Consider the following 13985-nt stretch of genomic DNA (forward strand, 5'->3'; position numbering starts at 1 on the left):
CATTGATATGCAGAAGGGGTATATGAAAAAAGAACACATGCGCTCTTAGCAAGTCTTCCAAGCACACGCCAGGCTCAAGAACATCATGTCAATTAAGGAAATTATTCATCATCAACGAAGGAATTAGCCAAACGGCCAAAGAAGGGGACCTCATAATGATCCAGCGTGTCCACTAAAAGTAAATCAGCATATGATCCGACAGATCCACGACATCTCCCCATTTAACTTACCATCACGGTATGCGCGCAAACTGAGATATCCAATCAGAGCAAGGTCAATAGCAAAAAGAGTCCATGAAAGAAAAGAGGACCAGGCAAACATCAAGTGAAGAATCTACCCATTCCGTTAGATGAGGCTTCAATGTGAACACTATAGTGATACTTACGAAAATAACGGCAAAGAGCATACTAGATTGCCAGGCATGAAAGCTAGAATAATGAACTCCATTAGTGACTATACCTAGGTAATTCCAAGTGTTCCAAAACTAAGCAGATACATACCGCACGTAATCACTCTTATGCTCGGTTAACAGGAGAAACACGCCACCTGCGGGAGGTAAAAGCAAATATGCCAGCGCAGCTTCCACATCCATGCGAATGGGAAGACTTGTCTCAAACGCGCCCAAGCTCACATGCCCCGCTTCAACATCTCTTCCAAAGCCAGTATTGCCATATCTGCCTCCAAACTGACTCGGAGAGGGAAGGTCGGCCGATGCTCGCGGTGATCGGAGATTGGGGGACTTCCCACGGGTGTCAGGGTGGGGAGGGGACAGAGCCCGCTCAGTCTCAGGGGAATCGTCTTGATAGGGAGCAAAATTCATGATGTTTAGATGGTGAAGAGAAGAGAGCTTGAAGGGAAATTGATCTAACGGGCGAACTAAGCTCTCTTATCGCCCGCGCTATCACGGTCGCGTGTCCGCGTGTCATTTTTGACGCCTCAGGCACCAATATATTTGATGATCTCAAATTTGAGAATCGGGTATCATTTTTCGTTGGGCACATTGATCTCCATGGGTTCTAACTATTATACATGAATAGAAATCAGGTTTAAAGTATTTTTCAGTATTTTTCAAGGCTTGCCCCTTCCTCGGACAATTCCACTCCCACGGGCAATCCCACTGGTTGTCCCACTGATTGGTCGTCGAGTGGGAACTGTTGACGATCCTCGTGTAGCTCCTGTTCCTGTTCGGCTTGTACTGACACTGGGCGTTCTTCCCAATCCAGTGCTGCGTACGGTACCTCGGCTGGTCCCCCGGGTGCCTCTGGTGCTTTGTGTCCGTCGTAGAGCATCTTCCTCTGCTTTTCGAGCTGCGGCTTCTCGTTGTTGCTGCAGTGCTTGCTCGCGCCGCTCGGCGGCCTGTTGTCTTTGAATCGCTTCGTTTTCCATATCAGCTACATCTTGAGTAGCACCCTGCCAGTTCCGATTGAGGATGAGTCGTTGATTGTGTTCGGTTTGAGAGAGGATTCGGGTCCATGTGTTGAGAAGCGTCGATGCAGAAGTAACGGTTTTTGACACGGTCTAGAATTGTAATTGAAATGTGGTGAGAAAGATTACTTGTTTTCAATGCATGTGGTGCAGACTCACCTCCATATTCCCCTTGGCCCGATCAATACTCCCCAGAAGTCCCTCTAGCACTTCGTTGATATTTCTGACCGACTGCAACTCGTTTTGTAGCGCTGCTTCTCGAGCATCTTGCTGATCAAACAAAGTTTCCCCTGCATCATGAGGTTGGCGAGGTTCTGCGGCAGGGACTTCGTCGGATTGCCGGGGTGTGAACTTCTTGTGGGTTCTTCGTTTAGAGGGTGAATCCCAGAGATCCTCGGTATCCTCGTCAGAAAGTTGGAGTTGATCCATTTCCTCCGCTGCGCTTCGACCCATTGTAGAATTTGGAGAGATTGGTATGATTGTGGGATGTTGTGTTTGTTGAAATGTCCACCTCCGTCAGAGCTTTTTTGGACTAGCACACTCGTTCTAGCCCCGCAATCGATCAATTTCAGGGGAAGACTTGATCGGGAAGAACGTCAACAATGCAGATCCACGGGACAAATACTATCGTGGGGCTGATTGGCGGCCCAATTATCAAAGCGGTGAGGGTGGTCGGGGCGGTGTCGCTTTTTGGTGGCTGGGAATGCCGCCCTCCCTTGGGTCTTAGCCCTCCCTTCATCCAACTTCCCTTCCATCTTCAGCTGTCTTTCACGATCCATAATCCATTCAAGACTTGAAACAACTTCCTCGTATCGATTGCTAGTGTATTGAAGAGCTTGCGGGGCTCCATTTACGCCACTTCAGGTGGATCTTCGCCTCGACCTTGTTTGAAGTCAATTCCAACGCCAATCAATCATCGACACTGTCAACAAACGGCTTCAGATAAATCGTACCAAAGGATACCAACTCAATATCAGTCAGAAAATTAAGAGAACCCAACACGAAGACGATCTTCATAACGAAAATTCAATATGGCGACCACTCCGCCTCCCCCATCACCATCGGCTTTGAGAGTCCCAGCTGCACCACTTCATGGGGCAGGATATGACACATTTGAGCCATATTCAACTCGTTCATCGGCTAGAATAGCGAGTCAGCGTGCTTCAAGACCAAAAGAAACACATCCGCCACGGAAATTTCCTGGCTTGCGAGGCGATGGCCAATCGATGGAGTCACCAAGAAAGTATCGAAGAGTCGAAGAGAGAGCACTGTCGCCTGCTAACCTCTCAAAACCCTCGACCAACCAAAACCGAGGACGCTTTACCCCTTTCGTCCATGGAAGCCTCGCCGATTCACTGGACGCTGATTCTCTCACCACAATTAACGAGACTGAAAGTGCTCAACATTCTTCTTCTTCTTCGTCCCGCGTCTCCGAATTTCATCCCCTTCCTACTCCTTCTAAGACTCCATCAAAGAAGAAGGTGTCTTCCAATCCTTCCTCAACTGCTCGTACTCTTTTTCCATCCAGCAAGATGTCTCGCAACCCGCAGACTCCTTTCTCGCTGAATGAGCTTGATGATGAAGTTCCAGGTCCACCTGGAAGAATTGAAATCTTTACTGACTCCCGCGACCGTATTCCTGTTGCCCCGCGAACGCCTCGTTGCATCATCAGGGATCCTGCTGTTTCTACGAATGGCTCGCCTGAGCCTGAAATCACTCGCCGTGTCACTCGTTCTCAGGTGCGCGTGGGAATGAACAATGAAACGACGTACATGTTGTGAGTACTCATTTATATTATTAACATGCATCTTTATATTTTTTTTCTAACATATAATCTCCAGCCGTGGTCAACAGCGCACCCGCCGCTATCCTGATTTTGACCCTGAGGAGGATGAGGACAATGATCCAACTGATCTAGGCCTGTTTGCTGGCCGTGAGCACTTGTTGCCTGACCCAAGCATCCTTCAGAACATCAAGCCTCTCCGTCGCAAGGACATCAAGCCTCGTATGCTTTGGCATGCCAATGGAGATCCAGTGAACCCGCGCTCAGCCACCCCAGAGTCTGAGACGGTCGCCAACCAGCCCAAGGCTGAAACAAAGCCTGCTAACCCCTTTGTTGTTGAAGACGATGCCACTGATGATGAATGTATCAATGATGCTACAAATCATGTGGACGACGACCACCGAATCGCTCCTTCGCTTCAGTTATCTCCCGTCGATGAGCAGCCTGAGCAGCCTGGTACTACAGATGCTCCTGGTGCTACTCGCAATCTCCGCTCCCAGGCTCATTTCCACCCTGAGATGTATCAAACTCCAATTGTGACTACTAGCCCTACCCAGCGCCCGTCTAGCCCCTTCAAGCTCTGGGGGCGCAAGAAGAAGAAGGGTGATGAAATCCTGTTTTCTCATCAATCCAATAATGAATGGACCACAACATCTAGTGGCACGTCTTCTAGCACGTCTTCTAGCATATCTACTAAGCGCGATGCTGAAGATGACGATGCCTTTTGGGAGGCTCCCTCCAAGAGAACTCGAAGCAGCGACAAGAGTCTCCCCAGCCGTTCCTAAATGGTTCTCTTCCACACCAAGACTTTGATTTTCTGAATCATTTCTATCGGTTCCGAAATCACACATGCATTTTGTGAGCGCTTTCTGCCTTCGGTTCTTTTTCTCAGCCCAGAAACGTCCATCTTGACTTCACCTGTCTCTTATGGCCTTGACGCCAGTTTTCAGCATTCACTCTGCTGCACTTGCACATCTAGCCTTTTTTTATGCTCCGCATGGCATGGACTAAAGCTGGTTTTAATTTTTACTCCTTTTTTGTTTCTCTCACTCATGATCTAATCTGTTCTCCATCACGACTTATGCGTCCTCAAAGCAATGAGGCTCTTTGTTTTGCTTTCTCTTCACTCGGCGCTGGGTCTGGAAATGGGGATACCAAGGTATTGGATGGGTGTTCAAGGCGTTGGGCCTACTTTGTTTCCCCTTTTGTGCTTTTTTTGCCTTTTTTTATTTTTTTCTGTGCAAAATGCCTCCTCTTCCTGTATCTGAGCAGCGTTCATTGCTCATACCTCGGTTGGGCTGGCGCTTAGATGCAGGATGGGGACGTATATTGTACACTCAATCCTTAGGTAGTTATTTTTATCAAAATGAAACATTTCCAATGTGGATGTCATTGCAAGTAGTAGACAAAGTGGCATCCTCTCCGATCAGTTAAAGATGAGCTAGTGGATATTGAGAGCAGCATACAGACTCGGAGTTCAATCATAGATATTCAAGACCTATACTTTACATGTGCAAGATTTCCCACAGTACTAAAACTCAAAGTTTAGCTAGGGCTTGTAGTAACCAGTTGACACTGAGCCACACTAAATGGACTTCAGCTAACTGAATATGTAAAAAAACGAGATGCATTAAAGGGCATTTCCAGTGTTGTTTCATGCAGCCGACAGCTCTTTATTGCTTCTTACTCATAACAACATAATGTTCAATGATGATACAAATACACACAGATGAATTTTATTCCTCATAATCAAACAAACTCCAGCTCATCATCATCATCAGATATCTGGCCCTGAGCACCTGTTGCCTCAGGTCCACCTAAGCTATCTCGACCAGCTTCTCGAATACCCCTTGAAGTAATAAATCTTGTCTTTTTGAGACCGCTACCATGGGGTTTATCGCCATCATAAGAACGCTTCTTTGGACTCAAGTGTACGTTCTTGGCTCTTCCAAAGGTGGCCAAGTTGAAGTCACTACTGCTCGAAGGAAGAGCTTTTGGTGTGCTCTGGGTTCCAGAAGACTTGCCATTGGTTTCACTTGTAGCTGATGTCTCGGTGGTCCGTGTACGGAGATACTCGGCGCCCACACCACCTCGCGTGGAGACAAGCTTCTGTGTAATATCTCGTTCACGCTGCTGCGCTAGGAGACGTCTCCGTAGTTGCGCTTCTTTAGTGTCCATGCCTCGTCCCATCATGCCGGCTGCAATGAAAGGATCATCATTAGCATCAAGTAATGACGCTGACCCGTGTCCCCCAGCGACAGGGTTGTAGGACGTACGTGGAGCACCACGATTTCTAGGAGCTGGGGCCACGAAGAATGTTGAACCTGTTGCCATATCATATCGCCCGGTCTCCGACTTTGGTTTTTGCTTAGGGGCTTCTGGGTCATGATAATGAACTTTGCGATCTTTGTAATAACCCATTCGCGAGTCAAAACGACCACCAGAGCCAAATTGACCCACACTGCTGTTTACACCGGAGCGTGAACCTTGTGTACGTCGTACCTGGAGATCGACATGAAAATCACAGAATTCGGTCTTTCGGGCATCTAGCCAAGACTGGCAGGTTTTCCCATCCTTTTTCACGGATTTGCAGTACCCGATATCTCGGGCCTTTCCAATCTCCAGAACTTTGTCGTCCGATGATGAGAGAGCTAAGCTGAATCGGTTGGTATCGATCTTGTGCTTCGGGGGTGGGAGAATAGTTGGGTTCAAGATCGCAACAAGAGTGCCCTCGGTGATCTTGTAGTAACGAGGAAATGCGGTATCGAACAGGAACAGATCGATCGTCCATTTGAGATCGGTCAAGGTAATAGCCATGTATTGGTTGGAATTGTTCAAGCCATCGTCATAAGGATCAGCTGATTTGGCAGTAGCATTATCTGCCTGCTTCGTCGTCCTTGGTGCGGATTTAGATGCAACGATACCAAACACCACAAAGTCTCCATCTATTTCCTCTGGAAGTTCAAACGCAGGAGCTTTGATTTTTTTGAGAAGATCAGGGATGCGGAGGACAGTTTTATCGTTTAAAGTGCGGCTAAGGAATGAATGAGGTAAGATGCGAGTCGACAGGTGCATAGATGAGTAGGACTCAAACTTTGAAGAGTCAGGAGCATTTAATGTGGTTTCTTCAGATGACTTCCCGGTTCGGGCATTTTCATCTTTCATGTTGGGTGTCGTTTGGCTGCGCTTTAAGCCACCAGACTGTGGGCGGTTAAAGGACCGAAGGATCTCTTCACGGTTGAATGAGTATCCTTCAGGTTCTCGGCTCGTGGAAGACGGAAGTGTCGATTCTGGTTCCTTTGCAGCCGCAGCTCTGAAAGACTCGATTTCTGCTTTATTCAGCTGGAAGGCTGTGCTACGGCCTGCCTGCACTCTTTCGGCCTTTTCCAAACGGGATTTCTCAGCCTTTTCCGCTGCCCGGCCCTCGGCCATTCTTTCGCTGAAGCTTTTAATTCTATGCAGGCCTCCATCACTTGGAGAGGTCTGTGGCCTGGGCGAGAATGAATCGGTTGTGCGGGTCATTGCACCACTGCGTGTCCCAAGCTGACTTGTGGGCCTCTGTAACGCTCTCGCATTCGGCGGCCGTTTTAATGACACATCACTGGCCTTCCGTCCCTTATCAATTCCCAATTGATATCTCCGAGGTGACCAAGGCTCAGGAGCCGCAGTCGCACGTCTTGTAGGCGATACGGGAACTTGCACTTCATTTGCCAAGGCCTTTCGCTGGCTAGGTGGGGGGGCTTCTTGGTATCGAGGGTTGATATGAAGGACGTGAAGTAGAGCCGAAGCTCTCATCGTCTTCTGTCTGGGACGTGAGGGTGCCAGACCGGCCTCGGGACTTTTGGAGCTGTTTCAACTTGAGACGTGCCTGGATCTCGGCAAGCCGAAGCTCTAGGGTTTCCTCATCTTCTTCCTCGCCATCGTCCTCGCCTTCGTCTAATACTTGGCTTGCTTTCGATCGGAAATTCGGGGTTGTGTTGGAGCGTTTCAAAGGTGAGGACAAGAGCTGTCGGCGCTGCTGCATGTCTTGATACTTCCTTCGGCCCCCCGGGGAACTCAGCAGAGCGTCTCGGGGTGACTTGGGCGGCCAGGCAGTCTCAACCACTGGTAAATGATCATGTCAGCGACGGAGTTTTTTTTTCGAAGGTCCAAGGGCTAAACAAATTACTTTTGTTTGAAGATCAAGGGAGATTCAATCGCAACCGGTCGTAAGCATCGAGCGTCATTCCCCGCCGTTATCGCCGTTTTTTGCCGGCTCAACACACAATGACAGTCTGATCTGCGATGGTAGATGAATAAACAAAACGCGCGCAAAGTTTAGATGAAGAGAAAACAACACGAAATTCCGAAGCACGTTGCGCGACTAGGAGATTTTTTGGAAATATGCGAGGGATGCAGGAGTGGAAATGATGGATCACACCCTGCATGCATTTGATTGGGCGCGTCCCATGCGCGTGTCGCGGGTTTCTCTTATCCTTTAATTTCTCCAACTTGTCTCTATAATACACTACACTCTTTTTTTTCTATTTTCATTATGCCACGTACTCGTGCTACTGCTACCTTTCCTGTAGAGGAGTCAAAGTCAGATCAAAAAAAGACTTTGACCCCTGCTGAAACTCCTAGCAAAACATTCATATTACCTACAGGTACCAGCGCCGACGCGCGCCTGCTCTTCCTTCCGAACCCGCAATCGGGAGAACTCACTCGCTACTTTTTCTGTCCAAACCGAGGTCTTTACGAGCTTACAGTCGTCACTGCGCCTTCTCATCAAGGTCGAAGTATTCTATTCACCTCGACGCGCGACTCGACTTCTGACACTGAGGAGAAGAAGCCTGCTACAACTGGTTCAATTTCGAAGAATGCGGACCTCCTCGTCGCAACTCCAATTGACCCGATCTTCTTCCTAATTCCTCTCTTGACCGCTTCATCTAAGTCAGGTCAATCTCTTTTCCAGCTTTTGGACGACATCATTGACTCCAACGACGATCTTCCTCCCCATTTCCGCCATGTTCTTTACGACGACAAGTTCCGAGCTACGCTGCTTGCGCGCGCAGAAGCTACGTGTGATACGGTGGAAGCTGGGGACGAAAAGATGCTTAGATTCAATGAATCAAAGTTGTTGAAAGAATTGATTGCGAAGTCGGAGCGAATGGCTGCGCAAGGCTTGCCTGCAAGTCTGGAGGAACGGTTCATTTCTCAAGCATTGGCTGCTCCACTAATGTCTGTCAAGCGAGATGACATTCCTACCAGCGAGACACCCAATGAGAGTGAGGGTGTTAGCAGTACCAAGTCAGAAGAGGAACAGGATTCCCCATCTACCATGGCTACTACTGCCACCCCGTCTGTATCCACACCTGCGGGCGAGTCAACGCCCTTGCCTCGGTCTACCGAGAATGATACATCCGCAGAACATATCTCTCGACTACTACGCATTTCAACCGCATTGGCATTTATGAAAGAATCGTATCTGTCGAACGCTTTATCCACTCGCATTGATGAAATGCTTGCGGCTCCTGAAAGCCCTTTGGATTTCAAGCCTTTGACGGAGCGTTTGAAGGAGCTTGTTGATCTTCGTGCTCAGGCCGCTGCATCACGCAGCCTGTCTGATTTCAGTCGTAAACGTGCCCTGGATGATGAGGAGGTCGAGGATCGTGCGGAGAAGAAGCGCAAGAAGGAAGAAGAGGCAAAGAAAACCAAGGCTTCCGAGTCTCGTGGCGTTCGGGATTTGAAGAAGGTCAATACTACTGGTATGAAGAAGATGAGTGATTTCTTTGGAAAGGCTGCACCCAAGAAGAAGACTTGAATGATGTTTTGGGAGCGAACTACATTTGTCATTATTGTGGTGTCGTACACGATATCTTGATAGAAAGCGCGGTGGATTTTTGGAAATATGGCGTTGCTCGCATCGAGAGCAGAAAACACCATTCAAATCACCTGGCAGGACTGGATCCTTGTTTATTGAACAGCTTCAGGCAGGTCCATGAGGCGCAACCTGTAATCCGATGAGGTTCTAAGTTAATCATGGCTGCATCATTATAAGGGTTGATGACCCTCTGTCAGGCCTTCGAGTTTTCTACATGTTGCGATTCCCAGGCTGTTCAAGTTTTGGGTACATGCCAACCACCTGGGCATGAAGCTTGGATATTTGAGTGTTATTATATAGAGTGCTCTATATAGCTTCAGCTCCAGTTAACTACACCTTATACACAGAGTCCTTCCCAATGGACTTCTTCAACTTCAAATGATATATTGACACAATCTGAAATTTGATTTCTTGGACTTATTTGACTTTTTTGACTAGCCATAAATTGAAGAGTGATACAGTATTTACGACGCCGAATGGTATACCTATGCTGGAACCTTGGAAGTACACTCAGTCGTGTGGAGAGTCATCGAATTTACCATCCTACATATATGTGAGACTAACTAGGTACTACTAGGTACATACTACTATTCCGAGTCAGTCATGGCCTAGTTTACTAGGTACCAACTTGACCTTGGATATGTGAGGCGCCCTAGACACCGACATCTACTACTAGAAATGCCTACTAGGCTGACTCCCGAGGTCTGGAAGACATATCCATATCGGGTTAAGTATCATCCAGCGAACCACAAATTGAGTACGAATGCTCCCTTATATTTTTAAAACGAGAATTCTAAGCATCAAATCTGCCCTGCTAGCCTAGTTGGCAAAGCGGCTTGCTCTCCTCCGGGAGACAAAAGTATCGACTGGGATTGTTGGGTCCCTTTACTCTTTACGGTGGCAGATTCAGTATCAAAGGGTGGGATCAGCTACAGCTGGGTCAACCTTTTGTTTAATTTTTTGATACTTTTATTGGTGAGACTTCTAATGATTCTCTATCCATTAGGACTTTCAGATTTTCAAAATAAAAAGAATTGAGTGAAATGGAAAGGATTCTACGACGGGATTTCACTACGTCAGTCAGTTAGCCATGTGGTTTCTGATTTTGAAGGCCTGGAGTTCGACTCCAGCTGTTGCTGAATTTCTTTTTTTCAGGTTTCAACGCCCGATTCAAATTCAGTAGCTGTGCTCTGATCTCCAATGCTGATTCGACGAGTGCTGCTTGATTGTGTGGACCGTGACTTCCTCAAGTTGGTAACCTTATAGAGCACTTGAGACCAGGCCGACGACTTCTTTGGTATCCGAATCAACTCTAGTGATACTAGTACTTTTCAAGGTTCCAAGGTTCCCTAGTGGCAGTGTCCATTTCGAGGTATATGCATGCGCTATTACGTTCACGGGTATAGCCCTGGAGGAAATATTTAAAACTTGAACCTTGGACCTTGTCAAATTTGTACACCTAAGCAATACATGTACTTCTCATCATATTGTTATATTCCGAGTCGAGATTCTCTCCAGGGTTGCTACCACACAAACTGTCTTAATAACTTTCAAGTCCCATTCCAATACCACAATTGGCACAGATTCACCACTATGCCAGGCTCAGACTGCCTTAAATATACTAAGAAAAGATTGACCTGGCCAGATGAGGAGATCCAGGCGAAATATAAAAAGAAATACGTCTGGGGAGAGATGATTCTTCAATTGATTTATGCCGAATTGGATTTACGGAAACAGGTTCAGCTCGAGGAAAAACTACAGCACAAAGTGAAGGCATTGGAAAAATCCATGTTTGTCACCAAACTCCAAATTTCAGACGCAAGCCAAGATCTAGAGAAGCTACACAATCAGATTACTTCTGCTGAACATACAGTCTATGAAAAAGAGGGTCATCTTCCTATATTGTTGAAAAAGAACTACGACCTCTTGAGGAAGGACCCTCATTGGTTCATGCGCAAAGAACTGGTCGATAATTGTGCTAGTCAAGGTGGATGTTGCAGTCGTGACTGTAGATGCTGTGCTAAGAGGGAATCTTCACCAAGACACAAGGGCAAGGGTCATTGTACTGTGGAATGTTGGTGCTGTTCTATTTCGCGAGGCTTCGAATTTTCAGATGAGCAGAAAGAGGCTCGTACTCTAGAGTGGAAATCTATGTTGACAAAATCTGGATCTCCATATGCTTCAACATTGGCCAAATCCTTGATTTGTCCAGTTTCCAAGTTCAGATGGAGGTCATTTTTTACTTCAAGTTCGGATAATGCCTCTCAGGACATCGAAAACCTACTGGAAGGCTACTAAGCAGTCTTCGTTTTATTGTTCGCTTTGTGATTTGTTCCGTACTATTTCATCACTGGCTTCTGAATGGTTTATACACATGATACTTTCAGATTGTGTTACTTGGTATGTACTGAGATCTTCAGTTTTAGAACTGGCCCTCTGGCCATGCAAAATGTGGTGTACTTTGAAGTAATCTATAATTCTAAGCACCAAAGTGTGAGCATAAATTGATCGTTGAGTATTGAGTCCGATAACCCTTCACAGAGCGACTTGGTCAATCGCAGCTCCAAAAACCCTAATATCCATATTAGTATCACGACTTCGTCCGAGGCCAGGAATCTTCAACATACACGAAAGAGCCATTAGAGGGCTTGCTAATAACCATAGCCTGTTCCAGCTTCTCGGTAGTAATATCGGGAAAGTGCTTCAAGTAGTACTCATTCTTCAAGGCATTTGTCACAGCCTCAACCTTACCCTGGGGCAACATGTGAACAGTGCAACCACCCCATCCAGCACCTGTCAACCGACTACCCCAGGTACCCGCCTTCCGAGCAATCTCACAAATCTCATCCACCTCAGGGGCACTGCACTCGTAATCGGCGCGGCAGGATTCCTGGGACTCGTTAAGCAGTTGGCCCAAGTAGTGAATGCGCTTTGTATCCAGCTCCGAGGCCTTTGCTAGACAAGCCTTGAAATCCAGGACACGTCGTGCCTCCTTGAAGCAGTGCAATGCCCGCTGGCGGAGACGGAATCGCTCTGCTTGCACGGGGAATGCGGACAGGAACTTGGATTCCAGTTCGGGGACGGTAATATCCAGAAGCTCGGCCATCTCTTCTCGTGTGTATCCCTCGGTCTTGGTGAAAAGATCTTGAACAGCCTGGATGACGGAGTCAATCTGGTACTCCAGTGGGTCGTGGAGACGCTCCTCCTTGGTCATTAGTTCATTCTGGAAGTTGCGCAGACTGTAGCCCAGAGAGCTGTTGTCCTTGGGAAGAGTCAGGCCAAAGTTCTTGGCCAGAATAACCGCAGCAAGTGTGCACTCGGCCACGCGCAGGTTGTAGTGTCGAGGCGCGGTATCGGCCTTGTTGGAAGTGACGAAGCTCTGAGCCATAAGGAAGGTGATTTCGTCGGCTGCTTTAGGGATCGGAACATGCTGAGCCTTGAATGTGGGGTAGAATTGGGTGTAAAGCAGGAAACCACGCTTCGAGAAGATAGATGCGGCCTGGTCCATACTGTTCATTCATAATCGGGTTTGGTTAGAAAATATTAAATATGGGATTAGTATATTCTTGACTTACCCGCCAGAGTACACACCAACTGCGCGCTCAGAAACAACAGCCAAGTCCAAAAGATCCTGCTTCGAGACATTGTGGTCATTGGCCTTCATGACAGCCAGTGCACTGGCGCAAACAAATGCAGCGCTGCTTGAGATACCACCACCGGGAGGCACATTGCCATCCACCAAGATCTCCATACTTGCCGGTACGACGCCATCTGGTCTCTCCTTGCGCAAGAACTTCAGAGCACCTGACAGACCCGCCTTGAAGTAGTTCACCCATTCGTGCTTCTTGGGATCAATCTCAATGTCGGCATCGTGCGGGAAACTAAACTCGCGCGTGGGGAACTTCTCTGGCGCGACGTTCGCAATCTTGATGGTGGTGCCAGAGGTACCGGGAACGATCTTGACAGCCATGATGACGTCCACGCTAACCGCGGTAGGTAAAACATCATAGAGAGAATAGTCAATGTGTTCGCCGATAATGTTCACGCGACCAGGACTGCGAGCGACGAAGTCGGGACGGTGGTTGTACTCTTTGTTAAATTGGGAGATCAGACCAGAGAATCGTTGCTGGTGTTGCGCCGCAACAGAGTTCAAGGATGCATCATCGGTGGCATAAACTTCCGCGATGGATTCTGTTTGCGGGACGAGCTCCTGTGGGGACGACATGGCGGGGTAAGGGATCTTTTTTTTGAGTAGAAAGAAAGGGCAAAAAACAAGTAAATACAAGATAGAAAGGAAGGAGGGGAAAAGTGAGAGCGCAAGGGACAAGGATAAATTAATTAATGATACCTAATCAAAACTCTCCAAGCGACCCAGTGCGACGCCCCATCTTTCACCCCGGGTAAAATGAACTTGGTGGGGGAAGACCCAGGTTATTCCCCCGGTGTCCCTTTGCAGTGTTAGTGTTTGCGGGGAGGTCGCATTGACCCTGAAACATAATTTGATTGTTCTATTTTCATTGGTTAGATGATCAGGGACCAGAAATGCAACCTCTCTTTGCTTTTGTCATTAATTGACGTATTGTGGAATAATGCACAGATGTATGTCGGACAGGGTGGCGGGCATTACGGGGTTTACGCATAGAACTATTTTAGACCTGCGCCTCCGGAAATAATTCTTCCGAAGTAAGGAGGACTATCTGTATATAGACACTAGATGGGGAGTAGAGAGTATAGAGTATTCAAGCCTTGAGATCAAATATTGCAAGGTTGAAGAACTTGAAATATGTACTTGTTCATCTGGATCAACGCATAACCGGCCCGAAATGGAGTAAGAGAAACCCCGATTTCCGTGTCAGGAAATTCGGCATGCCACCAAGATCCGAGAAAAGAAAATATACCCGATGATCCTTGACA

General features: G+C 47.5%; 7 protein-coding genes across 7 annotated transcripts; 3 read left to right on the forward strand and 4 right to left on the reverse strand.

Moving 5' to 3' along the window:
• Positions 1-101: 101 nt before the first annotated feature.
• N7483_001406 (DUF4870 domain-containing protein) lies at positions 102-820 on the reverse strand (the record flags this gene model as incomplete). The annotated part of the gene is made up of 4 exons (XM_057084843.1): positions 102-172; positions 231-333; positions 386-428; positions 501-820. 4 exons carry the CDS (start codon positions 818-820, stop codon positions 102-104), a joined length of 537 nt encoding a protein of 178 aa, XP_056950992.1.
• Positions 821-1068: 248 nt separating this feature from the next.
• On the reverse strand, positions 1069-1878 carry N7483_001407 (DASH complex subunit DUO1; the record flags this gene model as incomplete). The annotated part of the gene is made up of 2 exons (XM_057084844.1): positions 1069-1518; positions 1585-1878. 2 exons carry the CDS (start codon positions 1876-1878, stop codon positions 1069-1071), a joined length of 744 nt encoding a protein of 247 aa, XP_056950993.1.
• Positions 1879-2456: 578 nt separating this feature from the next.
• On the forward strand, positions 2457-3993 carry N7483_001408 (uncharacterized protein; the record flags this gene model as incomplete). Its single annotated transcript, XM_057084845.1, has 2 exons — positions 2457-3202; positions 3267-3993. 2 exons carry the CDS (start codon positions 2457-2459, stop codon positions 3991-3993), a joined length of 1473 nt encoding a protein of 490 aa, XP_056950994.1.
• A 964-nt stretch (positions 3994-4957) lies between these two features.
• Positions 4958-7232, reverse strand: N7483_001409 (Mcm10/DnaG-type zinc finger protein; the record flags this gene model as incomplete). The annotated part of the gene is made up of 2 exons (XM_057084846.1): positions 4958-6951; positions 6980-7232. 2 exons carry the CDS (start codon positions 7230-7232, stop codon positions 4958-4960), a joined length of 2247 nt encoding a protein of 748 aa, XP_056950995.1.
• A 510-nt stretch (positions 7233-7742) lies between these two features.
• Positions 7743-9011, forward strand: N7483_001410 (uncharacterized protein; the record flags this gene model as incomplete). The annotated part of the gene is made up of 1 exon (XM_057084847.1): positions 7743-9011. The coding sequence occupies one exon, from the start codon at positions 7743-7745 to the stop codon at positions 9009-9011; it is 1269 nt and encodes a 422-aa protein (XP_056950996.1).
• A 1653-nt stretch (positions 9012-10664) lies between these two features.
• On the forward strand, positions 10665-11369 carry N7483_001411 (uncharacterized protein; the record flags this gene model as incomplete). The annotated part of the gene is made up of 1 exon (XM_057084848.1): positions 10665-11369. The coding sequence occupies one exon, from the start codon at positions 10665-10667 to the stop codon at positions 11367-11369; it is 705 nt and encodes a 234-aa protein (XP_056950997.1).
• A 237-nt stretch (positions 11370-11606) lies between these two features.
• On the reverse strand, positions 11607-13296 carry N7483_001412 (uncharacterized protein; the record flags this gene model as incomplete). The annotated part of the gene is made up of 3 exons (XM_057084849.1): positions 11607-11643; positions 11699-12580; positions 12647-13296. 3 exons carry the CDS (start codon positions 13294-13296, stop codon positions 11607-11609), a joined length of 1569 nt encoding a protein of 522 aa, XP_056950998.1.
• Positions 13297-13985: the final 689 nt, after the last annotated feature.

This window comes from Penicillium malachiteum, assembly GCF_028827825.1.
Source record: "Penicillium malachiteum strain IBT 17515 chromosome Unknown utg000001l:1.0-8184562.0:1.0-8186909.0, whole genome shotgun sequence".
Taxonomy (NCBI): Eukaryota; Fungi; Ascomycota; class Eurotiomycetes; order Eurotiales; family Aspergillaceae; genus Penicillium; species Penicillium malachiteum.